The following is a 27,336-nucleotide window of genomic DNA, read 5'->3' on the forward strand; positions in this document are numbered from 1 at the left end:
TGGAGAAATGACGTTAGGAGATTTTTATGTGTCTGTGCTTCTATCCTGGCGATTTTATTTTTAACCTCAGCCGTAAATCTCTTGTGCCTAGCCCTTTTTTCCTTTTTTTAATTTTATCCCATCTCTCAGAATTTGGGATTTTTTCATCAACATCCCCAGCAGTTGTGTATATTAGTGCACAAACAGGAGCTGTGGCATGAGACCTTCTGGCTTCCTGGAATTAAAGTAGAAAATCCTAATTCAGTTGCTGTTTCCCCACGTTCCTGGTCTCTTTACAGATCCCTTGCCCATCACCAGCCTCCCTGCCCCTCTTCTAAATGCCCTGCAGCACTAATCTGTGTTCTCGGCAGGAGCTGCCATTCGTCATTTGGGACTCCTCACGTCTGCAATTATTTAGCCTCCTGGGTGAGGCTGTTAGGCCAGCTCAGACCTGAGCATCAGAGCCCACTGCAATGAAGCTCAGCCCTTGGAAGGGGAGAGCAGGAGAGAACCAGGTCAGGGACAAAAAGACAGCAGGCTGAAATACTGTGGTTTCACTCTGGCACATGGCTGGCTTTTCAGTCTAAAGCAAGCTGCAGGTTCTCATTGTCTGCACTGGTTTGGTTATTGAAAAGTGCCTCTCTGCTCTTCAGAATAACTGTGAAATAGAAATGCTAATCCCCTTCCTTCATTGTCAACTGCTTCGTGCACTGATTTTCTTTCTCCTCTACAGGCCAGCAGCCCGCAGGATCTTCGTCTCTTCTATGAGAAAAACAAGATGCTGATGCCAAAGTAAGCAGTTTTCCAGTGTCACCGTTTGTATGCACTTGTTTACTCCATTTTTACACCTGTCCTCACATGCTCCTGGCTTGTCACTCAGGGAGGTGACTAAAATATTTGGCCATCTGCCTTCCCCCATTCCTTAAACCAGCAGTGATGTGGCCCAGAGAGAGTCAGCCAGCAGCAGATTGCCAAAGTTGGTGTTCTCTCTTTTCACAGATACTATTTCTCTCCTACATTGCAAAAATTGACGTTTGTTAGTGATCTCAAGAGCCAGCTGGTGTCCTGTCCCACGTATGGCTTCCCCTAGGCTGGGAGCCTTGGGAAGAAATCGTGGCTGTTCTTGAATGGTGCGAGCATCCAAGCTTGCAGCCTCTCCTGTAACCTGCCATACCTGACTGCAGATCACATTCCCATTTCTCACGTGTCAGGAAAGCAACTGCTTGTGTCCATCCTGCTAATGTGAGGAAATATTATAACCTCGATGGAAATGGACACTACTGCAGTTTCCAAGGGGAAGATATAACTTCTTTCATCTCACTGGGGTGTATGTTACCCTGCGAAGCTCTAGCTGCCGCTCGGCACTGTGATTCGTCAGTGTATTTTGGTTGTGTTGCTGTGGTCTTTCCTTTTGATCTCTGAGCTCTTAAAGCAGAACCTCATGCCTGTTCTTAAAACCTCAGCTTGGTATAGAGGCACGACTGAAGTTCTAAGCTTATACGTCTAAGTGTTGGAAGGTGTGTTTTAACCAGAAAGTTAGCTTCCATTTGGCAGAGCTAATGCAGCCACATACTCAGGAAGTTCGTTGAGTCACTGTATGTGGATTTTTTTTCCTTCCCTTATCAGTGGAGGCAGCTCCAAGAGAGAGTGGGAAGAACTGTCAAGAAGCTAGAGCTCTTTACAAGCACAGCACAAGTCATTGATATTTCCCTTTAAATACTTCCTTTTCTGATCTGGGGAGAAAGGGCAGATTTCTACCAGGATCAAATTTGGGGCATCTCTGTGCTCCTCTGGATTGAACCAGAGGGGCGTGATGGAGTAAAACACCCAAACAAAACAATCCAAAGCAAAAGCACCGCCACATAGTTGGAGCCAAATAGTCTGTGTTAGCAGAATGTAGAGCTCCTGTTTCCCCTACGCAGCCTAAAACATGGCTGCTCACCTTTGAGGTAGTCCATCTTACGAAGAGAGAAATTAATCCCTACAATTAATAAGCTTCCTTGTGCTGAGCAGGCCGCCCTGCTGCTGCGTTGGCTCATGGGGCATGCAGCAGGAGGCAGGCGAGGGGAGAAATGAAACTCGGCTCTAAGAGGGGAGCATGTCTGTTCTTGTAGGGATTAGTCCTCCTTTGTTGTGAGTCCTTGGTAGGCACTCTGCATCTACCACTTTCACTCATCCCTGCTTTTTTTTAACTACCACATTTCTCCAAAACTTAGATCAAGCCCCTTGTTTTCTTTCTCTGGAGAAGTCTGATGAGAAGCAGCCTTTGTGTAAATGCTGGTTCCCTGCTTTCCAAAGTTAGTTTCTCTTTAATGTGAGCCGCAATCTGTGCTATTTCCTGAGTAAACATGAATAAACTGCCTCCACCAGCCCTGCCAACACAGGATGAAACACAAAACCACTCCAGAGACCTCCTTCTCAGACTGCAGCAGTGCCAGGATTTGGCTTCGTTCTCCTCGGGGCTAGGCAGGCTGGCACCCACCTCCCCGGCATCACCACAGAAAGTGGTGTGTTTTTGGCTTGGGAATGGGGTGGAGCAAAAAAGCTTATTAAAGGCTCACCAGCGGTCTCTGCCTGCTGGGCTGGTGCTGTTGCTGACAGGTGAAATGCCATTCTGAGGTGGGGAGCCCATGTCAGTAGGAGCAAGCCCAAAGGCCTCACAGTTTTAATAGCGCTGATCTAAATAACTAACATTTGCCGTGCTGATTTGCACAGCAAAGTATAGTCTAGATCCTGGCGGGGAAGGAGGCAGTTTTGTTACTTATGTTTAAGAGATGGCCTTGGAAATAATACTGTCGGGTAGTGTAGCAAAGCTTGATGTTTCAGATGCAAGAGATAAGAGGAGGCAAACCGGCTGTTAATCTGCACCGTCCTCAGTCTGCGTTGTGACATCTGAGGTCTACTACTTGACCTTCCTGTTTTTTGGCTTTAAAAACCATACAAAAGCTAAAGTCGTTGCTGGGAAATGGACTCATTTAGGATGAGAGCTTTGTGTCATGGATAAATAAATTATGGCAATAACACCGGAGGACTGCAGGTCTCCAGCACTAATGTATTTTTTGTGAGGCTCTGCTAGCTGTGGGTTATTCCGTTATGCAGTGTGCTTTTAAGGCACACCTTTTTATGACAAGAGGGTGTGGTTTTTTCTTGGCTCAAACTGATTCCCAGGTTAACTGCAACCCTTCTGGAGTCCTGGTGGCCTCTTCCTTTGTCAGCTTGGGGAGGTGCACGAAACCATTTTGGTGTCAGGGACGGAAAAGCAGCTCCTCCAGTACAAACAAGGATGAGGGATGCTTGCCATCGTTCTCTGTTCTAGGAACTGCTGGGCTCAAATTCCTGTGCCAGCAAGGCCTAGGGCTTCACTGAAAAATAACTGGGTAGTACTGAAACCTATAAATACACACCTTGCCTCATGTCTCTAGTTTCACTGAACAAGAGTCTGTTAGTGCTAGCTAGCACCTCTCTTCCCTGCAGCATTTTATGTCCCAGCTTCTTTTTTTTTTTTTTTATCATGTTTGTGTTGGGGTGGAGGTGGTAGAAATGGTGCAGGGAGGGTTGTTTCTCCCAGGATCAGCTGGGCTTGGCTTCGAGGTGGTGAGTGATGCCAGCCCAGCAAAGCCGAGCCCTGCCCGAGCGAGCCACGTGCTGTGCTACTGAGCAGGCTTGGGCTCTGCGTAGTTAAAATTACTGTGCTGAGCACACATGCCATTACCCCAGCTGACCCATGCATGGGCAGAGGGGAAAGCCTGGCAGACCGTGGGAGCCATGCTGGCCACGACCGTGATAAACAGTCAGTACTGAAAGGAGTTGGAGCCACCTACGCTTCATTTGGAGAGCTGTGCTCTGGCTGCGGGCAGGCCCTGGCTGCTGCAGCCCCTAACAGTGCTTCTGGTTACAGAGGAAAGTCAGCAGAGCTGAATCCACTTAGCAAGAGCCAAACTCTGCTTTCCCTGCCTTGATCTGCTCATTTATTCCCTGCTTCTCACAATCTACTGGGGTTGTGAAGAGGCGCCCTGGCATCTCCCCCATCTGCTTGTGGGGTGAGGGAGAGTGCAATGATTTACAAGCTCTTTTGTGCTGTGATGCCTTTGAAAAGAATATTTTCTTCCTAGCCGTACTGGAAAGTGGGGTAATAGCTGCACTAATTTTAGCTTGCTCAGCTGGCAGTTGCTCACATCTTAGTGGCCTTCGATTAATAAATGCTGTATATCAAGGAAGCAAATAGACAAAGGTCACTTGCTAGTCTTACATAAACTGCACTGAAAAAGAAGTGCCTTAATAAAATGGTAGTAATTGCTGATACATTTCAACCACTGGTGTCTTAATTGGAAGCTTCCCCTTAGTAACTGCTTCTTTTTAATGACCTTATTCCCAATAGAGCAAGTACAAGAGAATTTATTTATTGTGTGCAAAGTGTTGTATGTTGAATGGACTTACAGAGGGATGACATTGGCACCACTGTGGAAGGGAAGGATCTGCAGGTGCTCATGGGAGAGGCTGCTAGAGCTAGACTTGCTGTAGCCCTGACAGTGATAATGGGGAGTAAAAGCCAAACAGATGCAAACAGAGATGTTCCTGTTCAGCCTCTCTCCAGTGGCCGCCTCTTGTGTTCCTAGCCCAGCAGGCACAGAGTGAGTTTGCATTTGCAGGTTGCCTTCTTGAATATGTAAAAGTAATTTAAGTAGGCTGCAAGTATCTCTTATTTTGCTTTTGTTTTCAATCCTAGCATCCCCAGGGAGACGTCAAGCCACCTGAGGCAGCTGCTGCTGGGCCTTTTGCAGCGTAATCATAAGGACCGCATGGACTTCGGTAAGATCTCCTTTCAGTTTTAGTTCTGCTGCCTGTTTGTGGTGTCTTTTGTGCCATGGCATTGTACAAACCTCCTGGTGCTAGAAGCATCTTCCAGACACCTGAGTTTTACCTGTGCCTAGAAGACTGCATAATCTTGGGGTTTTTAGTATGTGTGCTGGAAAGGTCAGTGCTGATTCCACTAGTCTTGTAAACTCAGAGATTTGGCATACCTTCAGCAAATGTTTCTTACTCAAATTCCCTCTCCTGGCGTCTGCTTTTATAATCTCTCTGAACTTTTGTTAAGTATGCTACCAGGTGAAACGTGTATCTTGTGTACCCATGTTCTTTCTCTTCATAGCTCCTTCCCAAAGCTGCAAGCTGCACCCATTTAATGAACTATTCAGTCAATACCCTCCCTTTCTCAGAATCTGCAGTGATCCAATCCAGGAGACTGTAGCTGCTTGCAGACCCTTCACTCCTTCCCCAGGTTTCTGTGGAAGGATGCCTTGGTTCTCATCAGGGCTTGAGCTGGCAGTCTCTTGGCTCTCCCTGTAGGCCTGTGTCTCAGTCTCCTGACCTGGCTGGCATGAAGATTTACTTCTTTCTTAATGTCTTAATTCATTCTAAACTGAGAACGATCATTATGTGCGAGGCACTTTTGGGTTTAGCAGCCTCTTCCAGATGTGTCTAGCTGAGCCAGGGTCTGAAGAGCTTCTTAGTGAAGCCATGACCTAGAGCAAAGCAGGCAGAGATGGAACCTTTCCTAGAGCCCCTGAAAGGACCAGGTCATCTAAAGGCAGCTCTGAGGTCTTATACTCTTTCCCCCACCTCACCCTTCTCCTTGGGCAGAGATAGTCTAGACTGTCTCAGGTGAAAATCAGGATGTGAATGCTCTGTGTCACCAAGGAAGTTGGTGCTGGTGGTGTCGCCTCTGAGTGCGGGGAGCAGCTTCGCTTCCATGGGCCAGTGCGGCTGGTGGAAAGGGTGGCTTTGCCCCTCAGCCTCTGTGTTTGAATAAGGTTTTGTGCTGGGCAAGCCCGTTGAAGTGGTTTTCCTGAAACAAGGCTGTGGGAGCAAAGCCCATGGATTTGTGTTAAGTATCAGGTGGGCACTACCACACCAAGTCATAGAGCATTCTGCTTTTTGCACAGATGTTTCCTTTTTCACCTGAAAATAAAGTGTGCTGCTCTGTGTTTTCAGGATATTGATTTTTAGTCAGGCTTGGGGTAAAAGGGTTTGATATTTCTACCCTCGGGCGTTGGTTTTCTGCTGTGTTTTTGTTGATTATCTGCTCAGGTGGATTGTTTCCTCCTGGGTAGCATGTTAGTTGATGAAGAGAAATTGTTCTGCAGCCTCTGTTACTCTTTTGGATTAGAGATACCAGGAAAGCCGTTCTGGGGACAGTGTCACCTGGGTGAAGCAAGCGTGTGGATTAACTGAGGCCTATCAGTTATCCAGTGCTGACTGCAAAGGACTACTGGTTACTTGGGTGCAGAAGTGAGGAAATTAAGCCTTTTGAAAAGGGAGTTGTTGAAGCTTCTGACAGACTGACTTGGATATAAGCACCTTTCAGTATTATTCCCTGCAGATCTTCTGTCTGGGCTGTTCACCTCTACCGCTTCTATCATGCTGCTGTGCATTTCAAAATAAAATATCTGAGGTTTCTGTTTCCCTGCTGTCAGAATTTGAGTCTGGTAAACCTTTTTAGCCCCCCTATAAGCTGTTTTTCTACCTCTTGGGAGTAGACTGCGTGAGTCAGTGTCTAACACTTGGAAATTTGATATAATATACTTAGATTTCACTCAGGACAGCAGTTACAGCACATCTTGCTGCAGAGAGATTGTTGGCTGCCCTTAATCACACATGGGATCCTTTTCTCTACAAATCGGTGCATCCTTGTAAGATGTAATTGTTTCTCACGGAGGGTTTATGAATTTATTCTGTACAGAAACCTGTATTTGAGATATTGTTTTTGCTTTATGAAAGGCCGATTTCGGTGGCTGTGTGGCATCCCATGCCGTATTCTAATATCTAGTGTCAGTTGAGAGGAAAGCAAGTATGAGAGCCATGATTTATTTCGACCAATACACTTCCTCAGTATCCAGTTGTGTTCTTGGTCTCATCCACCTCTGCCTCCTCTCCTCCGACTGTCTGCTGAAGCATCTGAGCTTCCTTCCTGCTTGTGACACAACTGTTCCTTTCCCCCACTGTCTGCTGGTGCTCAGTCTTAAGCTCCTCCATGTCCCTGAGGGCTTGGAGACTCTCTGACCTACACCTACTGAATGGACCCTGCTTCCTTTCCTTAGAGTGTCAGCTCAGGAGACCTCCAGGTGATGCCCCTTGCCAAAATGGTAGCAATTCTGAAATGAGAGTGGTTCCCTGTGCCCAGCTGTGCACAAACTGATCATGTCCCACAGCTCCAGATCCTGCCTGAGGCAGATCTTGCCCTTACCTTGGATGGCTCCCAGTAGACAAATGCTGTGTCCTCCTACTGGCAAACTAACCGTAGGCTGCTCTCTTCACCTACGCTATTGATAAAAGGTCTACTTTGGCTGATGGTCGGTGCCTTTGGTTGCTGTTCCTTCACCCTCCTATGCCCTGTAAGGTGAGGATTCATGTGTGCTGCTGGGTCAGGGCTGATTCCTGAGCCACTCTCCCCAGCGGAGCAGCGTGTCCTGCTGCCTCTTGTTCCCTGAGGCCCTCCCTAGTCCACCTAGAGATGTGCGTGGTGCCTCCATGGAGCTCCCCCGGACTTCAGTTGATTCACACAGCAGCAACACATACGTTTGAAACTTTATTTATTTGTTGTGTGTGTCTCAGCTGCTCTTCCACCAGGAACTGATGGTCTTTGCAATCTCAAGATTATCTAGAGGAAAGCCAGAAGGGTTTCAAGTTGCAAGTTTCCTGCTGATGATTACAAGCAGGGTTGTCAAATTTTGCTTTGCAAGCACAACTAATAAGTAGTTTGGAGGGGAGAGGGTGAAAAATGAAAGAAATCGTCATTTCCACTCCCTCAGTTGCATCAGCTTAGCTGAGGGATGGCACTGTCTAGAGGAGGCTGAAGAAGAAGCAGGAAACTCCAGTAGCTGAAAAGCTCCCGGCAGGATAGGGGCCTTCTTCATCCACAGCAGATCTAATCTGTGAGATTCCAGCTTTCCCTGCCAGAGACTTCCATCACTTTGTTTGTGCTGAGCTCCAGGCCAGTGCACTCCAGCTGCAGGAGCCTGACACGGCAGTGGCAAGGAGGGGCTGCGGAGGGAGGGATTGTTTTAAGTTTAAAAAGCAGACAAACAAAAAAATGCAGTTGCTGCTTTCTGGAAAGCTCACTGGTCAAAGAGGAGCTGTTTACAGAAAGCAGAAGTTTGAAAACCTTGGGTGTTGCAACAGGAAATCCCTGCCGGGAAAACAAGTTGAACTGCCTGCAATTAGCCAAATAATTGATGTTGATCCATGACTACAGCTCCTGAAAGGCTGAGTTGCTGATAGTGATAGGATAAGACTCAGCACAGAGGTGCAGTGGATCAGAGGTGGAGGAGTTAGGAGAGGTGGCTAGTTGTGAGGACAGGCAAATGTGTAGAAGGTCCCCAGCAAGCTGGGACAGAAGCTTTTCTTGGCCTGGATCTGTAGAATATCCTCCTGTGATGAGTGAAGAAAGCATCAGTTGTGTCTGGTGTGAAAGGAAGGGAGTTCTGGGCTGTAGTTCTATGGTGGCTTTTTAGAAAATGTGTTTATGCCTTCAGTGCACGATGGGTTCGGGTCTGTGTGTGATGGAAGATCATTCAGTGGAAGTCCCTTTGTCCATCATTCCTTTTGTGTGGAATGAGCGGCGGTGCAGTGTGATTAAATGTAGCTCCCCTGGATCCCTGCAGTTAGGGTGACTTGCCATCCTGATCAGCATGGGACTTTGTCTTTCAGTGCTGCTTTGCACCTTAGGATTTCTCCCTTCTGGCTGATAGGAGCTTTTGATGCGTGTGCAGAGACATGACCATGCCAGGTCTTGACATAGTCACACTATCTGGCCCTCAATAACCGATTCCTGTTCCTGCAAGTGTGAGAGCTGTTGCAACACAGAGGAGCATTAACTATTAATTTAGTAGCCCAGTAGCCCAGGGTTGCAGCTTGCAGCAAAACCTTACTGAGTTCTTCAATGCCCTGTGAGGGAGGAAAAATCCATTAATACTGGTGGTGAGTCCCAAGGTTCAAATCCTCAAGTCTGGCCTTGATTTTGGCAAAGATTGTTTTCTGCCTTTCTTCATTCATGCAGTTGCCCCAGCTGATTTCCCTTCTCTGCCTGCCCAGCTGATTTTGCAGAGGTGGCTGGTAGCAGATGAGCCGCTTTTTCTTTTCCCATGCTTACGCGGCAATCCCTGGTTGCAAATAACTTCCCATCCTTTTTTGTGAGTAGGTCCTGCATCCAGTCCCCAGTCTGTGTTCTTGACTGCTACTGTACGCAACCGCAGTCAGGCAGCTTCCATGGTTGACTAGATTGGGTGGAAAAATTACTGTAAAATACTGTAACTCGCTATGCTTTAACTGCTTTGTAAACGTCTTACAGTCATTTCCTTTCACTGAGTCATTGTTCTTGATTTTTTTTCCAGATGAATTTTTCCATCACCCTTTCCTGGATGCAAGTGCCTCTATGAAAAAATGTAAGTGTTGCATTTTTGATTACAACTCTTTGAACCATGACATGACTTCCATTGCTGCTAGTTCAAAAGGAAAGAAAAAGACTGCTTTATATTTCCTTAGTTATTTAGGTAGGGGTTCAGTGTTTGTTACTGTGTCACTTACAGTTTGATGGCAAAATCTGGATTTAATTTTGCTGAGTTATCTTCAAAGGATGATGAGAGGGCTGTTTAGAAACATGAAGCAGAAGTAAATGTAGCTTTGAAATATATTCAGCTGCTTTGTATGAAGCGCTTGGCCAGTGGGGAAGCTTGTAGGAAAGAAGGGCTGTGCAGCATGATCTTGCTTTTCATCCATGTCTGTAGGACAACTCAGGATAGCGAATGGTGGAAACTGGCACTCTCGGCCCTGCTTGCCAGGTGGTTCCCTAGGCTGGCTGTGCCAAATGGCAGGCTCTGGTTACCAAATCTTGTTTCAGAATTTATCTCCAAATTCTTGATAAATGTAGTTTTAGAAGGAATAAATTTGGCTGTTCTGTGAGAAATGTCCAAAACAAAGACAGATTTCCATTGAAAGTTCGTTCTTTCCTCTTATAATTCAAAACTTTTGAAACTTTCCAACCACATGTACTATGATTCAGATGTTTGTTTTCAGAGGAAAACAATTCAGAATTGCTTCTAGTGTAAGGGATGTAATAGTCCTCTGGCCAAGAGACTTGGTTTAGTGGAATTGTGTATGGTTGTTGCCTTCTGGAAGGATTCTCCTGGGCCTTTAATCTCCTGAATACATGATAGAGCCAAGAGTTTTCATCAGTGACTGACTTGGGATGCCCAATGCAAGGGCTGGAAGTTTCGGGGGAAGCATGTCCAATGCTTTCTGAACACGAAGCCCCTCTTGGATGTATGCCATGGGTGGACACCCCTTGTCTGGTGTCCACATCGCTCCCGGCAGTCTCTTGCTTTCCTGGTTCCAGAGCAGGACTTCTCAGTTGTTCCTGATACAGATTTTAACTGTGTACTTAGGTGACCATCCTGCAGGCAAGAAAAGACGCTTCTGGTTTAGGGGAGCTTGCAAGCCAGCCAGGCCCTTATCGCCATCTGCACCAGCAAGATGTGGGGCGAGTCCTGTAAAACAGGACTGCTCTGCAGGCAGGAAAGGACTCTGCCCGTGTAGGACTGCTCCCAAGCCAGCTCACCTCTCAGCACCTGCCATACCACTGCTGTGTGGAAAAAGCCCTTCAAAGTCTGATCCCTCTGTGGGCAGACCCCCTCAGGACATTCTTGCGTGCCCACCAGCTCATCTCTTACCTCCTCTGGTAGTTCCGTTGCTTCATTGGCCAGGGGAAGAGAAAAGCCCTTGCAAACAGGAGAGGGTTCTCCTGACTTGGCCTCAGTTTCCAACATCTGCGTGTTTGCTGTGCAGGAACCAGAAGCACCATTATGAGCAGCGGGCTGCAGCTCAACCTTTGCCCCGAGCCACACCAAAGTTAATGGTGCAGGGTCAAGGGCCAGTAAAAAGAGCACCTTTACAGGCACGTAAGGACTATACGAACTCCAGACCTCTCTGCTGCCCTGCTGGTCCCCACCTCTGGACATACATCCACAGCCTAGAGTCCTCTCCAGGCAGGAGAAACAACTACTGGTTTTGAAGTATGAGGGGAGAAATATCTCCCCCTTGCTGGAGGTCTTTGAGTTTTTGTGCATGGAAATCTGTGAGCAAAGAAAATGGTTCTTGTAGTCTGCTGTGGAGGTCTCTGCTACTGCTGGATGGCTGTGATGGATGAAGGCCTCTGGGAAGTGCAGTGAAGAGCCTGGATGAAGAAGGCTGCATGTGGGAATGGTGGTCCTTTCGATTTCTGAATAGGTGAGAGAAGAGCCAGTGTGTCAGCAAAGGTCTGGGTTATGGTGATCTCAATAAGAAAAACTCACCTGAGATGTATGGAACGCTGCTTAATGGGGTAGCACGCTTAACAACCGCAGAGTTTTAGCTGAAGTGGAAGGCTTAGCAAGGCTGCAGTTGCTCAGGGGATAGCTTCTCTGGCTGTGCATGCAGAGCTAAGATGAGTCCAAAAGTTTAGTGTGCTACTTCATCTCAACATGTGGCTCAGCATCATGAGTGTAGGAGGTATCAAAGAGAAGAGATACAGCTGCATCTGAATCATGGTGGTCATGCTCAGAATGAATTAGAGTCCTCGGGCCTGCAGCGGAGAACTGGGGAAGGGACAGCATGTCCTCGTGTTTTTGCTCTCCTTGGGAGCAGGCAATTGGGCGACCACTGACTTTGGTGGAAGCAGGACTAAGTAACTCACATTCGAGTGTGCATGTTTCTCTTAGGGTTCGTTGGATGATCTTTCCGGCATCTGTGTTTTAGAGTAGTATCTGTTGTGTGATGAACACACTGAGAACTCAGCTAAGCTCAGGGACCCACTGTGCAACCTTTGCCTAAAGGACCTTCCAGTTCAGAGGCACCTGCACTGCAGGCGCAGGCAATCATGCATCTCTTCAGGTCCCAAAGCAATCTCAAGGTGAGACGCCTCCTTTCCGTATGAGAACATTTTGTAGCCTGAGCAGAGCGCGGCGGTCTCTGTACCCCTGCAGGCAAATCTGCCCTCAGGTGGCAGGGGCAGAGCAGGAGAGCTGCCACCGGCACATGGGGCTGAGCACATCACCCCTGAACCTTGTCAAGGCTGCTTCAGGTCTGGTCACCCAATGATTAAAAATAAAGCGAAAGCCGTGGGCTCTTCGTTCCGTGTGGATATGTTAGTACACCATCTCATGGAATTGTAAAGAAACTTTTCTTAAATATAACATAATTTTGGAATTCTGAAGAACTGGGGAATCCTCAAATGTGGATAATTTTCTAAGTGGGTAATTCTGAAGTTGCCAAGGCAGGGGGTCCCCCTTGTTTAAATGAATTTGCGTGCTTTTCAAGACACTTCAACAAAATCAACATTTCTGCCAAAAATCTTTAAATACGACATTTCTGACAAGGTCATCCTCTCCACTGCGTGTTCGAGGGATGGTTGTTCCCATGTCGCTCCTCCACTTGCTGCTTTAGCGAGGCAAGGACCTAGGTCTGCTGCCATCCAGGGTCTACTGCAAAGCTCTGTCTGCCACAGGCTTTAGCCTGGAGAGTGGGTTTGGGGCACTGGGCTTTAACCAAAATGTGTACTTTGTTTTGTTTATATTTTATTTTATATTGTGGGGTTTGTACCTGTGACTAAGCATGTACTTCAGATGTGTAAAAATTTATTAATAAAGTCTTGAAAATCCTGTGTCTAGTCAGAATGTCGTCTGTCTGTAGCCACGTCTAATCAGCATATGGCATGGGGCAGTGTTATGCATGAGAAGGCATAATTAGATGCTTGTGCAAGTCTTTTCTCTCAGTAAACACATTGTAATTGGTACCCGTGCAGAATTCTGGAGGTTTTTTTGCTCCTACCTTTAATGAATGGTAAGCTGGAACCTCCTTTACTCTGAGTTAAGAGACCGTGAAACATGAGCAGCTATGGTTCAGAAGGGTACGGGTGGACCAGTGTCTGGAATATCTGTCAGGCTTAACTTGACTTTGACCATCTTTAAAATCTTATTGTACATTAAACATTTGAGTAAAAACTAGCAAAAAAATCACCATCACTTTTGCGTATAGAAGATTTTAATGGTGCAAACTTTTTAATGCTACAAAGCAGCTGCTTCTTTGGGCAAGTCCTTTCAGTTTTTGCACTCAAAAGTATTGCCTTGTCAGAGACTGCAATTAAGTAACTTTTTGATGACTGGTTTTGATAGAATCCAGATAATCAGAAAAATGCATCTCTCCAGCCTGTGTGAAAATTGGATTCCAAATCAAGCTTTTTTTTATAAAGCCTGAAGCTTGGGTATTTTTAGGACAACCAAGTGCCTGGTAGGATGATTTGTCAGCAGTGATTTCTGCAGGTGTAGGATCCAGTATCAAGATCCACACATCTGGAGCAGAGGCTTGCCCTTACGGCTACCAGCTCTCCCATTCTGAAACCAGTTGGCACTGGTTACACAACGTACAGGATGACTGTTTTGTTGCTGGAACAAGTTGGAGAGGACAATTATGAAAACAGACTTATTTACATTACAATTACAATCCAGCAATTTTTGGATTTGGGTGGGGGCCTACAAGTCCTGTTAACGTTCCCCGCATTCAGACTTGAGCTGAAAACATGATGAGCCAAGTGTTTGCACCCTTTTTAATTTTAAGCTGGGAGTGCCTGGGTGTGTGGGGACGGAAGCAAGCGTCTAGCTTTCAAGCTGTCCTGCGTGGCTGACGCTGAAAAATGCACCAGCAGGGATATGGTGGTCAGAGGGGGTATGTCAGAGACAAACCTTGTGCTTCTACATGCGTGAATAGCCCATTTTTAGTGTCAGGGCTGCTTGAGTTGAACCTCACAGTGTTACAGGGTGAATTTAGGGAGTTTACAGGGATTTAAGTGAGAACAGTGATTAATAGAGGCTGTATCTAAAGGTATGCTTCATGCAGATAGAGTTTTACCTTGAGTTTCAGATGATAGTGGCAAAGCCTGCCTGCTTGTCTGTCTTCCTAGATTAACGGAAAGCTGTCCAAAGCAAATAGGCAAAAATAGAAAAGTCTCAATTCAAGCCAGGTTTAAATCAATAATAAACACAGAACAAAAATAGAGCAAAGGGGACCTTGAGGGAGAACTGAAATGATTCTAACAAAAATATGAATTCCAGGAAAAATGCATGGTGATGCAAGTCTTGCAGCAAGCACCTGTGGACACAGTTCAGAAATGGCTTACCTTTCCTTAAAAGTGCCTTTCCATTATAGGAAGGTCTGTCTGTGCAGGGGTGAACTGTTCTGTAACAGTTGGAAGGGTAAAAATGGGGAGACCTTTTTTCCCCATCTCAGACTTCTGCTATCAAATACATAGGGAAGGTAGCAGGGATTGCTCTGCAGGCTCTGTGGGAAGATCGCGGAGATCAAAGCAGTGTGGTGCAGGCAGGACAGAGCTCTCCGTTTTACAGGCAAGTTCTCAGACCTCTGTGTGTGTTCCCTGAGCGTGGGGAGTGGGAACCAGCTCTGCTGGAAGAGCATATGGGGTGTAGGCGGTGTAGCTCTCTGTGCCAAGCCCCTGCCCGACCTCCCCGAATACCCATCATCGGGGTACTGCTGTCCTTGCTCCTTTACTGGAGCCAGGGCGGTGCATTTTAACAGCACAGTCCATCAAGGGCACAAAATCAAGTGTAGAATAGATGTAGAGGCTAAAAAGTAGCCTCTCACAAAGCTTTGGAAAGATCTGTTTCATTATGGACCTAACCCTGACACTGCTGGCAGAGTGAGCGCTGCCAGCATGGCCCAGCACAAGACGGGGAGGCGTCTGCACGTGTCACTGCCCGCAGGCCCCCCGCGGCCATCCCGCTACAGCTTCCTATTGCACAAGCCCCGGGACTCTGCTCAATCAATCCCTCTTTGCAGTATAACTTATCCTCTTCAGAAAAACACTTGGCTTTTGTTAATGTTAGCAAAGGGCAGAGGAGATCACTGTGACCCTGGTTAAACTGTTACGGTACTTGATTACTTAGGTTAAAACGTATATTTTGAGTCTACACTTCTTTGGCTTCATTTTCGTGTTGTTGGATCTTGTTACGTCTCTCAGGCTGAGGGATTCAGCATCTCAGTGATTGCTTTCTTTGTGCTAGGAGACACTGGTCCAGTCATCCTTTAACCTCCTTTGATAGGTTCCATGGGAAGACTTCTTAAAGCTGTATATTAAAAGGCATATTTTCCCATTAGAATACTGTTTCAACAGTTAATTGCAGAGAGATGTACTTTTACTTTTCTAGCTGGCTGAATAGAGTAAGTACTCTGTAGTATCTAATGTTGTTAATGACAGAGGTAGTTTTACTTCAAACACAAGCATTCTTCTTCTAGGTGTTATTAACCTTCCTCGTATTAAGTGCGGAGTCATTAGCACAGACCCTGTAAAGGCAGAAATCTGATACAAGGCGCTAATTCTCTGCCAGCACAGTGGAAGAGAAGCAAAGTTCCTCTCCCCACTTAAGCATTGCCTCTGATCTCTGTCTTAAGTCATTCAAATACCAAAATGATTGCAGAGTAAAACCTGACTTCAGACTACCTTGACGTGAGGATGTCGGGACTCCTCTGTAACTTGCGCACTGTTCGGTGTGCGGGTGGGCTGGGCAATTTGAGCCACTAAATAATTCAAAGTCTGTTAAAGAGCCAGCGTTACCTTTGACTTGTCTGCTGCCTCAGCTGAGCTGAGCTCTTCTAAGTTATTTACTGAACCTCACTTGCATAAGTCACTGGAGTTAAACGTTCTTTTCTCCTGTGATGCCGTAATTATCTCTTCTGCCTGAAGGTCAATGCTAACTAGTCCTTTTCAGTGTGAGCTTTATGCCTCTGTGAGAGTTACAAAAGCCAGTTCAACAATGAATTGCATAAAATGGGCAGTTCTGATATTGAACAATGAAATGTAAAAGGAAAGGATGCAAGAACAGCCTGTGCTGTGGAACAATTTCTGTACAGAGAGATTAACTAAACAAAACCTCTTTAACTTGCCAAAGTGACTGAGGGAGAGCGTGTTGAGGTGTAAGAAGCAAGGAACTATTTCCTTGTGGAATTATTAATTCTGTGGATTCGGGTTTTTTAATAGCATGTGGCCTGGGATGCCCAAGTGACTGTTTGGGCAGCAAGCACTCAGGGCTTGAGGAGGCCTGTGTTTAGCTTAGCACAGACCTCCCAGCATTTGATGTGTGTGTGCTAAGCTGCAAGGTCTGATGAAGCAGAAACTATGCGGGTATGGTTTAGCTTCTAACCTCTGCCCCGGACATGAGTAACTCAGTCCACTCTTCTGTTTATCTTCCCCTTCATTTGCAGAGGTGCTTTGGAGGGTCTTTAGGGCAGAAACCACCTTGCTACGTGTGTAGGTCAGCTGTCGGGTGGACAGCTGGCCTTGGTTGGGTGTTCTGAGACCTTCCACCCCAAGATTTATAGCTCTGAAATAACGTGCAGAGGGTGGGATGGATGCAAATCATAACTGAACAGAATGCTAATTTTTCTTTTGTTCTCCTTTAATTGGCCTTATCTGATATGTGAGATCCATGATGGCGCATGAGATAAACCTGATGGGAAAAGATGAAAAAGACCTTCTATTTATTTAATCTTAATCTAATTTAGACTTTTATTTAATCTTAGTTTGACAGCTTCTTTTGTTTTTGTCTTTTGCTGTTTTCAGCTGCTTCTGTGCCAATGCCTTCTTATCCCAGTTCAGGCTCTGGTAGTTCCTCCAGCAGCTCTTCTACTTCCCACCTGGCATCACCTCCCGTAAGTACAGCTCAGAAGTAGTGCTGCTTGTGTTAAGTCTCCCCGCTTGCCTCTCTGAAACGAGGTCTCTGCTTTTGTTGTCTTCTGCTGCAAGCCACGAAACGTCTTGGGTGTTCACCAAAACGCCTGGGTTTGGGTCACTGTATTTTCCAGTCTGTTTAGAGTTTGGATCCTGAAGTTGCTTTTGTCTCGACAAGAAATATTTCAATGTGCTGTTGCCTGTTGTATGAAAAGCCTTTGTGAAAGAAGTTGGTATTAATGACACTAACTTGTCTTGGCAGAGACAGAAAGCTCCTTGGAACCAAAAAACCGGTCACTAATTCAGGGTAGAGCACTGCAAGTTCTCTATTCTCACACGAAGCCTCTGCAGCTTGACAGCCCGTTCACCCTTCTTTGTAGGGTGACCCTCCTCCTTTCTGACCAGCATTCCCCGGCGCCAAAGAGGGCCGTTCAGCAAAGCCCTTTGCTCAGACCAGACCTGCCACAGTCCGGTGGTCTCGTGAGAGATGATCTGAGCTGATGGGTTTTCTCTCTGGTTACCTGAAATGATGAAAACTATTCTGGAGGGCCGAATATTAACTGGCTAGTGAACTGACATTCCTCCAGCTCACTGAACTGACAGCTTGTTTTCAGAGGCTCTTGGTGAAAGCTGCCTTCTGACTTTGAACTCAGGAATGCTGGTGGTGTGATGGCTACGGGAAGGGAGAAGGACTGAATTTTTTCCTTCCTGGTATTACTGCTTTTTTTCTTTCTTTGAGTTTTCTTGGGCCGAGGCGTTTCAGCCTGGTGTGGGAAAGGCTGAAGTTGATGTAGGTGTTCATGATGTGGGCTGGACAGAAAGGAGAGGTCTGCTCTCTGAATATCGTGTAACTGCATCCCTGAGAGCTTCTTACCCCCTGCAGCCCCAGGGAGAGGGCTGCTGGCTGAGGCCCTCCTGACTGTAAGACTCAAGGAATGGGTAGATAGTGTGAAAAACAGGTTCTCTCCCCTGAGCTTTCCTGGTTTGGGAAGGTCAGGGATGGTACAGACTCACTGCCAGACTGGGAGGGTGGTCCCGTGTTAGAAGCATACTGCACTGGTCCCACTCTGCACTGTGAAGTTCTGCTGATGGAGGTGTGCTGGCTCAGCATGTGAAAAATGCCGTGTCTGCAGTGCAGAGCTAGCAGGTTGGGTGGAAAAGAGGCAACTTTGACAGCTGGAAAATTCCTTCTGCTTGCAGGTACTGCATATACAGTGAGAGAGAGTGTCCACTGGTACTGCAGGAGAGTCTTTGGAGGGTGTACAAGGCCTTAATAGGGCCCAAGTGAAAGCTGATTCAAGTCCTTCTCAGCCTAAAAATGCATTAGGATAAAGGCGGATCTGCTCCATGGGTAGCTCAGCTGTCTTAAAGCTTTCTTAACCCATCCGGCCTCTTCCATCTGTCTGCAAAACATGAAGATTGTGGGGCTGTTCATCATTTGGCTGAAGAAAGTGGGAAAATGGGACTTTTTAGGGTCTGTCCTGCCTCTGATGGCTGTGAGGTGTTCATCTATTGAAAACTTAGCCTCCTTCAGGCCTTTCTTTAACTCCTTATCAGCACTAGAGCAAAACAGGGCTGTCCTGAAAGCGCAGGGTCACTTATGTACATGTTCCCAAGTGCCGCTTACTGCGAAAGCGTGAGACCAGATGTTTAATTTTTAAGAACAAAATAAAAAAACATAACCCAAAGGAACAACTGAAACTATATCTGAAAGCTCTTCTCTGTTTCACAGCCACATTAAATTGCGTTGATAGAAAATGCATGGCTGATCCAGAAAGCCTTAGCAGAGGGATGCAATACCTCAAGTGAATTTTCCTTATCTGAGGAGCATCAGACATGCTGGTAGTAGGTTTTGTGTAACGAAAGGTGCTCTGTTCTGACATGGACGTAAAAGGCTGTTCCTTTTCAGTTAACTAGACAGCTGCTTCTGGCAAACTATCAGCCCTGGTTTATCAGCAAAATGCTGTTTTGTAGCCTTGTACAGCTCAATTTAAAGGATCGAGGAGAATGATGGAGTAACTGTGCTGAAGCCAGTGTTTGTTTCCTTCTTGAATTAGCAGTCCCTTGGAGAGATGCAGCAGCAGCTGCAGGAGAAGGCACTGGCATCTCCTACCCAGGATTCCCCCGGCTTTCTGCATGGATCTAAGGACTCTGCTGGAAGCAGCAGTAAGAATTCGTCCTGTGACACAGATGACTTCGTTATGGTCCCAGCACAGTTCTCAAGTAAGGTGGTTTCTGGAAATGCAGACGTTCTAAGCAGAGGGAGATGTGGATGTTAAGGATAGTTACTAGAAAGTTGAAAGAGTGATTAAACCTGTCTGGTTTGACTGAATAACCAGAATGTTTTTGTTCTCAAGCTGGACGAGACATCTGTCTCACTGGCCAGTTTCATCGGATATTTTGTAATTACCTTCAAAGATGGGATTTGAGAGTAAAGCTTACTCAGGGACCTCAATAAGAGGTTGAACCTGGAAATCCAACCGGAAAAAGAAGATAAGTAGGCTCACAGAAAAATGTCTTTCTCTCACAGAAGCTTGTTCCCATGTCATCCTGTCTTCGGTTTCACTCAGCATCACAGTCCAAGACAGGGTTTCAGCTAGCACACTGGCTTTTACACTTGAAAAAATCCCTGAGAAAAACTAAAAGATGATGGATTTTTCTTCAAACATTCTGAATTTCTTTTTAGCACCTCTATGTGTTCATACTTTGATAGGAGTTGCTTGAAAATAAATATGTACATAGAGGCCCAGGCCCCAGTTCAGCCACGTGCCTAAGTATGTCCATACTTGAGTCCTTACTTAACCGGCAGGATATTGTTCAGCCGTGACCATGTATGATGCTTTGCTGAGTTGGAACTTAGTGATAAATGCTGTCATTCCTCCTCCCACAGATGCACTGCATGTATTAAAACAGGAATTTGGACGAGTGGAACTGGAATCTGTGAAAGGTCTTTGCTGTGCAGTCTTTGTGATGAGGAGCTCAGTGTTGCTTGTATTTTTCTTGCGAACAGTGATGGGACCAGTACACACTTGTCTTGCACTGGTCATGTTTCCAGTGTTGAGATGCTTTGGCAAAGGCACAAACTCCCGTGTTCTGTATCCAGCTGCCAGCTCATTTGGCTGCCCTGGATTTTTGCCACTTAAGACGCAGATTTTTCAAAGCTCTATGGGCAATATGTACCCCCGTCTTTTTACACAGCAGCTAATTGCCTGCAGCAAGTAGGCATATACCTGTTCCCCTAAATGATTCTGTCAGGTTTTGTGCCCCTTCCAAAAGGGCTTCATTTCAGCCTATATTTTCCAAAACTTCAGGGTATAAGGATCAGCAGCATCCACATCAGCTTCAGCCCACGTGTATTTCTGACTTCAGAAGCGACTCAGCAGGTCTTGGAGGAGCAGGAAATTCTACCCAAAATCGTAGTTGCTCTGAATATATAAAGATTTTTAAGAAAATTAATCTGTTTCTGCACTTCCTTGTTCCTCAGGTGATCTGACTGCTGAGACTGCAGGAGGGAAACCAATCCAAGACAGCCTGATGTACAGCGGGTAAGACCACCAAGGCACCTGAAATTGTTTAGCCACTGGAGCGTACCGTGCATTAGGGACTTCTGGGATCCTGGTGGATGGGAGGGAAGATGTTGCTGAGTTAACTTTTGTTTCAGGGATAACTGTCACCTGCCTGGTTCCGACCATTTTCAGTTTGATCATCAGCATGTGGCACCTGAATTACCGGAGCGTATGTGGGGCAGCATGGCAGTCCCCAGGGCTCCTACGCTCAGCAGAGGGTGCTGGGCAGACACAGCTCTGTTGCTGTGCTTTGTTTTGGGGGAGCAGGGTTGGTTCCCAGGCTCTAACAGCTGGGTTCTTTCTGTCATTCTTCAGGAGTTCTCTGGTGACTTCAGCAGGCTTGGAAAGCCAGGGAAGGACACCGTCTCCTTCACCCCCATACAGCAGTTCTCCTAGCCCGTCCAGGTAGGAAGGGCTGTTCAGTGGTGACTATGCAACATTGATTAATTGAACACCCGCTGACTTCCAGGAGGGGGTTTTACAGATGATGTTGTGCTGGGCAAGATCCACATCTCTCCTTTAATTAAATGATAACAGGAAACACCCAGGAGAAACTTCCCCAGCCTTGGGCACTGATCAGTCCCAGCTACAGAGCCTGCCTCTCCCTCTTCTGGCCCTCAGGAGGGGCTAGGAGAGAATGCAGTAGGGCTGGAATTAACTCTGTTCCCTGGGGGGGCAGGGATTCTTCTCAAGCAGAAAGTAAATGTGCTCCACTGGCATGCATGTGCTAGTCATCCCCTCTGTGCTCAGCCTCCAGAGGCGGGGAGTATTCCAGATAAAGACCCTTGTTCCTCAGTTGATGCAGTGAATTAGAGCACAATGCTTAGCCAAGGCTGAAATGACAGTGGGCTTGAGTTACTGGGCAAATGTGGAGGAGTGTTGCTCATCTCCCTTATGTTGAAGGCCAGATCTGGGCCGACTTAGTTGTTTGTAGTTTGCTTGAAGATCCAAAAAGCATTTTGTGCTCTGTCTGTATAAAGTAGTGCTGCTATGTGGGCCTTGTTTACTAATGGAGGATGCAGGAGTAGGAGTAACAAGTGCAAACGGGCACGGTCGTAAGTTTAGTTCCAACTAAACCAGTTGCTGTAAGCTCAGCTTTGGCCTTCAGAAATGTTGTAGGTGACAGCTGCCCACACACAGCAGCACTGGCTGCCCAGCACTGCCAGCGGGTCCTGATGCATTTGTGTTCAGAGGACGTTAATGGTCTGTGGAAGGTGATACCATGGACTCTAGAGCTTGAAGCTTTAGGGTACGTGCTTAGCTTACAGGGAACTGGTGGTGCTGCTTCCCGTCTCGCTCTTGCCTACTGGGGAAGCAGGACAGCTTTCATCTTCTGCTCTGTCAGTGTGGCACCTGTTGGGGAGGGCAGTCGAAGGGGATTTCACACTGGGAGATGGATGACCCTAAAATCTTTCTTAAGAAGAAAATGTAGTCCCAGGCTATGTGTTGAACACAGTCGTCACATAAACAGAGCCCAGAAAATGACAAAACATAGCCTCAAAGCATACAAATTTAAAGGAGAAGACTATAGCTCAAAGCCTTGCTGACGTGATCAGATTAATTGGCAAGCACATACCACAGTGTGGAGTTTAATTGCATGAGGCTTCTTATGCCATCGCCTGCTAAGCTTTTTAACAGCTTATTCCTTAACTGATTCCTTTGCATTCTGGGGATCAGTCTTTATTAAAGGATTTGGCCTTGTTTCTGGACAGCAGTGAGTGGAAATTCATGGAAGCTGACTACAAACGCTGCCTACTTTTCACTGTTCACTGCTGTCTTCACCAAACTGACCTCATCGTATTCTGCTGGCTCACAGGGTGGCAAGTCAATGCCAGCAGCTGCGATATAAACATGTTTCTCCTCTCGCTGTCTTTCCTACTCATTCCCAGCAGCTTCTGTGGCACCTAGCGCTACTTCCCGCTTTCTTATGGCTTTAAAGAAACACTGAAAAGTTACTTCCTACCCTGTCCAGGATGGGGAATAAGACATAAATACTGAAAGATCGGAGCAGTCACTCCAAATCCAGAGTGCAAAGCATGATCTATGATCTGTCCCCTGAAAGCGCTTTGAACTGGTGCCTCCCAGGTATGCCTTTACTACTAACACGGGTTTCAGTGCTTCGCTGTAGATGTCACGAGGCCCCTTGGTTCAGCCCTTGGCTTCGCTGGCGCAGAGGGCTCCTGATTCTCTCTCCGTCCTCGCTCACTTGCAAGCAGCGGTTCTCCCTTTCATGTGCGGCTCTAGGCGAGCAGGCATTGCTGGATGCAGTCCAACTAGGACAAAAAGCAAAGGCTATTTTAGAGTGGCCAGCAGTGGGTTTTCCTCAGGATATCACAGTACACGCTAAAGCAGTTCTCCTTGTTGTTAACTAAGAGTGTAAGGACTAGGCAGAATTAAAATATGCTGACAGATGATCTTTTTTCTTTTTTTTATAAAACACTTCCTTGTTGAAAATGCTTAGTAAGTCTAACGAAAGGTAACTCCTTGGATGTATCCCACAGCAATGGATTCAATACCGTTTTCAAAGAGCTTTTAATTACCACCAAGTAGTCAAACTCCCTGTCCCTGCTTTATCTCTTTGTCTTTGCAAATTTATGGTCAATTGTATTCTTCGAGGCTTGAGGCCAATTAGCAGGTTTAGTGTATGTCAGCTCACTTGGATGCTTGCTTTTGCAACTAGCACCTTGTGGAGAAACCTGGCTCCTGTAAGGACTTGATATCATTCTTGGGGAGAGGGAGGATCCTTTCACCCGAGAACTTCTTTTCCTCCAAAGGATTTTGGCCAGATGGAAGAGATAGCATTTGAAATGTATCCTGAAAGTCAGGGTATGTACAAAGTTTGATGATAATGGTCAGATTTCTTGGTTAAAGTTCCCTTTGCTTTACGTCTGTCTGACACCATGTCTTATGCTGATGGAAGGCAAAGACACCAAAGCCTCACCTTTCCACCGAGCAATTGGAAACCTTGAATGCCTTTATTTTATTGCATGTCAGTGGAGAATCAAGGCTTCCGTGCTGCCTTTTAGAGACAAACTCCAGATTAAGAGTCTGTTCTCTTGGAGGAAGAAATAAGAGCACACAAGGAAGAATATATATTAATTTTAAAAAATAGTAGACATGAGGAGAGAGGAACGAAGAAATCTGAATCATGTTTTGGTCTTTCAGCTTTAATGAAAGATCTCTTCCAGTTATTATCTTGTGATGGAGTTGCATCTCTGTGCACAGTGTGGAGATCTGCAGACACATTCCTGCGGGTCAGCTTTGTTCAACACTGTCACCATAAACCACAGAGTGCTACTGACACCTTCCCCAAAAAATAAATTCTGGTAATGGGATGCTTTGAGCTGCCACATAAGTCACGAACTCTTCTCTCTTCCCCTGTGCACACATGTATGTTCTTGCTGAATTAGATATCTCCTTTCATCTTGTGTAAAACACTTCCACTCTGAGCGTTAGACCCAAAGAAGTGATATTCTCTGCTTCTCGGGCAGACCCAGGCGCGTGTCCTTGACTGACAACAAGGACAACTGCGGAAGCCTTTGTTACCAATAAGATCTTTCTGTAATTGTGCAACATCCCTGCAATTAGTGTTGGCAGTTGTAAATAGCATTGCCATAGCAATTAATCCTAGAATTCTGGAGCCTTTGGGGGAAAGAGTTTAGGTGGCTACTTAGTAAAATGTGGTGTTTGCATGGTTTTTGTGTAGCGTGGTTTGTGTGTAGTGCAGTGTACAGGCTAAGAGTAACAGGGGAAACTGTCACCCGGGGGAATAGATATCAGGCGCGAGCTGATGAACCTGCTTGGATGAAACTAGAAAGAAGTTTGAGGTCTGCAGAATGCGCCTGTCCTATTTTGTGTGTGTGGTATTCTAGCTGACCTTGATGGGTATATAGATACTAGCTCTTGTCCCCCAAGTTTATCCTCTCCTCAGTTGCCTTCTCCACCCTGTAGTTAACTTGCAAATACTCTGATATACACCACAAGTTCGCATTCTCTTCGTGGCGTGCTGAGGCTTCCACAGAGATGCCATTGCTGCAGCAGAGCCTCTGCGTGAATTGCAAGTAGCTCTTGGCAGCAACATGTTTGCTGGTGTCCTTTGTGAGCCACGACTGCTTAGCCCCTGTTCAATGGTGTGCTCTTTGGCTGTGGATCTGAGCGGTTGGAAACTAGGCCAGTTGTGGCCTGAAATAGCAGGGCTCCAATTTTCTTGGAGGGAGTGGTGCGCTTGGGTGTGTGGTTTAACTTCAGTCTGTGGGTGGGAATCGTGCTGGAAGAAAGGTGCCTGTTTTCAGGAGATGTGTGGTGCCACTTCCCTTTGATATGACTTTGAACTACCTCCCGGTATAAACCCACAACCCGAGAGCAGCCAAGGGGACGCTCCCTGTCTATGGTTGCTTTACGAAGATAAAACCTCCAATTACCTGGCTGAAGGCCCACACCTTACCAGAAGCTTTCTTTGTGTGTCTCCTTTCAACAGCCGGCCAGGTCAGTTTTCTAGCAGCAAGTACGGACACTCCGTGCCCATTCCGGTCCCAACGCAAATTCACAACTACCGGCGGATCGAGCAGAACCTGCAGTCTCCCAATCAATACGCCTCTCCGCGGTGAGTGCTGAGCCTGGGAGGAGGGGGTAATGTCAGTGCAGGGGCTCTTGTGTTACAGCGGGGGGGGGTTGTAAAAAAATCTGTTTCACAGTTTGTTGTCTGTACCTCTACAAATTTCCCTGTGTGATGGGCTCTCCCCCTTGCTGTAGGGAGCAAATGTGGTGTGTGTTAAGTGGTAATGTAGTTTTGGCGTATTTTTATAGCGGTGTTGGGATTTATTTGTTACCATGTACTGTACATTTTGTCTGTGTGCAAGTATGTGAGACAGCTACTGTAAACTTTCAGCGCAGGCTGAGCCCCTTTGAGACTGACAGCTTTTCCCATGCCAGCTATGTGGTTGGGTATCCAAGCAGAGAGAACCATCCATCTGGCAGATACCTTTACAAAAGGAAAAAGCTGAGACAAACAACTAAGAGGATGGTGCTGCCAAACTTACCTGACTTTACCTTAATTGGTTCCTGTAGCTAGTCACACCATAGATGATGTGTCTTACACGAGTTGCATATTAATGTGGTTATGCAGCCAGGACCGATTCAGTCATGAGCAATTTATGCCTGTGAGGCAGAGCATGTTTTCTGAAGGCTGTCAGGAAGACCTGGATGCCAGCCTTCAGCCGTACAGCTCACCTTCTGAGTTCAGTGGTAATGCCTTGTACAGCCAAGACACATAGCACTTCTGTCTCTTCTCGTGTATAATTTCTGCTCCTTGCGAGGTTGACAGTGGCAGCCCAGGTCATGGACTGGTTGGAAGGAGACTCGTACAGGATCTTAACGAGTTTGTACAGCAGGGGCATTCAAACAGAAGTGTCTGTGAGGTGTCATGTCTTTTTTTGGATGAGTTGCTTTGGTATCTGGATTAAAGTTTAGATATAAGAAGTAGGGTAAATACTTATGTCAGCCTACGTTTGGGCTTCAGCCAACCTAACTCAGGGTAAGGCTTATTCAAAGTGAACTCAGAGTAGAGACATGATATGTTGATATTAACCAGGCATCAGCAGAGAGGTTGTTTTGTGCCAGTGTTACTTTAATGCTATTTGATTTTCACTTCGAGTGTGTGGCACGTTTTGTGATAAGCTCCTTCCTGTTTCCTGTAAGCCTTGTATTTTTTACAGCAAAACTTGTGGACTCTGTTAGCGTTGGAATTCACAAAAGAGTCCTGGTTATTCGCGTGACATACAAAGTGAGAGCTCTGGAGAAGGTGCACCCAGGCACGCTGTGCCTACCCCGGACCTGGTGATGGGCTGCTGAGCTCAAGTTCATGGCCTGCAGCTGCCGGTCGGGGATCAAATTGTCATGTTTTGCTCCCTTTAGTCAGCGCTGTGTAATGATGAGATTAGCATCATCCCTGCAGAGGAACTCGAGGAATGGACGCAATCAGATGATTCACGCTCTGCTTTTAGCATCTTCTCAAAAATCTCTGGTATAATGTTTTTTTTTCCTGCCCCAGGAAGGCATATTTATCTCTCACCATCACTTCCTCTAATCAGCAAATTCAGTAGACACCCTTCGGGAATGGAAGGAGAAATCTTCACTGAGCATTTAGTATGTGATTCCACTTTTCCATCAGGTGTATCAAACAGGCCATTACAGCCAAGTGCCTCATCATGTTTGCCAAGTCATTTGACTACAGACCTTGACGTACGCTCTTGTTTCTGAAAAATCAGCCACTGTCACCTGACTGGCTGGTGTACGCCTGCGTAACGTAGCTTGTTTGTGGATAGATATGTGGCTTGTTGAGGTGGTAATTATGTGTGCGTGCTTTTGGCCACATCACCTGTCCTGCTCGTCTGCTTGCTTGCTTATCCCGTGTCTCGTAGGGTGGCATTTGACGTTCCACGTCTTTCAGCAGTGGCAGCCAGCTGGTGTTTTTTTCTGCAAGTTCCTGATAAGTAATATTCAGCCTTCTGGGCGGTTCATATTCTGGAGAATTAAAAGCACGGGGAGCAATACTTTCCGCCGCTGAATGTTGGAGTATCTTTTCACCTCGCCAGGTGTCCATGTCCTTGCTGGGTATTCATTTTGCTTCAGGGCCAGGCACTTGATGAGTGTTAGGCCTCTGAATCTGGAGCAGCCTGAGAAGAGAAGTGATTTTTAGGTTAAAATTTTAGAGGATTTCCTTCCCCTCCTCCCCCCAAATATGTGAATGTAGTGTGAATTCGTTTGGCTGAGAAACATAGTAACCCATTGAAAATGGAAGTGATGGTGGATCAAACTCTTGTATCTCAACTACTGAAATAGATTATTTTAATATTTTTTTTTCTGAAAGTGGCATAAAGTAAAGCATATACCTAGTAGTGTTGTTGAGTAGATGTACTGACACTTCATTAGGATGACTTTGCCATTTCTGGGTAATGTCTAGCCCTGCTTGTGCTGCTGAAACCCATATGTCTCTGTTCCTTCTGTTCAGATACATATGGGCAG

The 27,336-nt window shown here is 46.3% G+C and overlaps 1 protein-coding gene across 5 annotated transcripts in view; it reads left to right on the forward strand.

Annotated features, from left to right (window-relative positions):
• ULK1 (unc-51 like autophagy activating kinase 1) overlaps positions 1-27,336 on the forward strand; it is an 83,501-nt gene that overhangs the window by 36,777 nt on the left and 19,388 nt on the right. For 3 of the 5 annotated variants that reach the window (XM_075110870.1, XM_075110866.1, XM_075110871.1), the window contains 8 exons: positions 713-771; positions 4,706-4,788; positions 9,369-9,419; positions 16,640-16,728; positions 18,805-18,970; positions 20,232-20,292; positions 20,629-20,718; positions 24,791-24,916. In XM_075110870.1, the coding sequence (XP_074966971.1) occupies positions 713-771; positions 4,706-4,788; positions 9,369-9,419; positions 16,640-16,728; positions 18,805-18,970; positions 20,232-20,292; positions 20,629-20,718; positions 24,791-24,916 (725 nt within the window). The remainder of the gene's footprint in view (positions 1-712; positions 772-4,705; positions 4,789-9,368; positions 9,420-16,639; positions 16,729-18,804; positions 18,971-20,231; positions 20,293-20,628; positions 20,719-24,790; positions 24,917-27,336) is intronic. The other 2 variants (XM_075110867.1, XM_075110868.1) reach the window with 2 other exon arrangements.

This window comes from Phalacrocorax aristotelis, chromosome 15 (genome assembly GCF_949628215.1).
Source record: "Phalacrocorax aristotelis chromosome 15, bGulAri2.1, whole genome shotgun sequence".
NCBI classification, from domain to species: domain Eukaryota; kingdom Metazoa; phylum Chordata; class Aves; order Suliformes; family Phalacrocoracidae; genus Phalacrocorax; species Phalacrocorax aristotelis.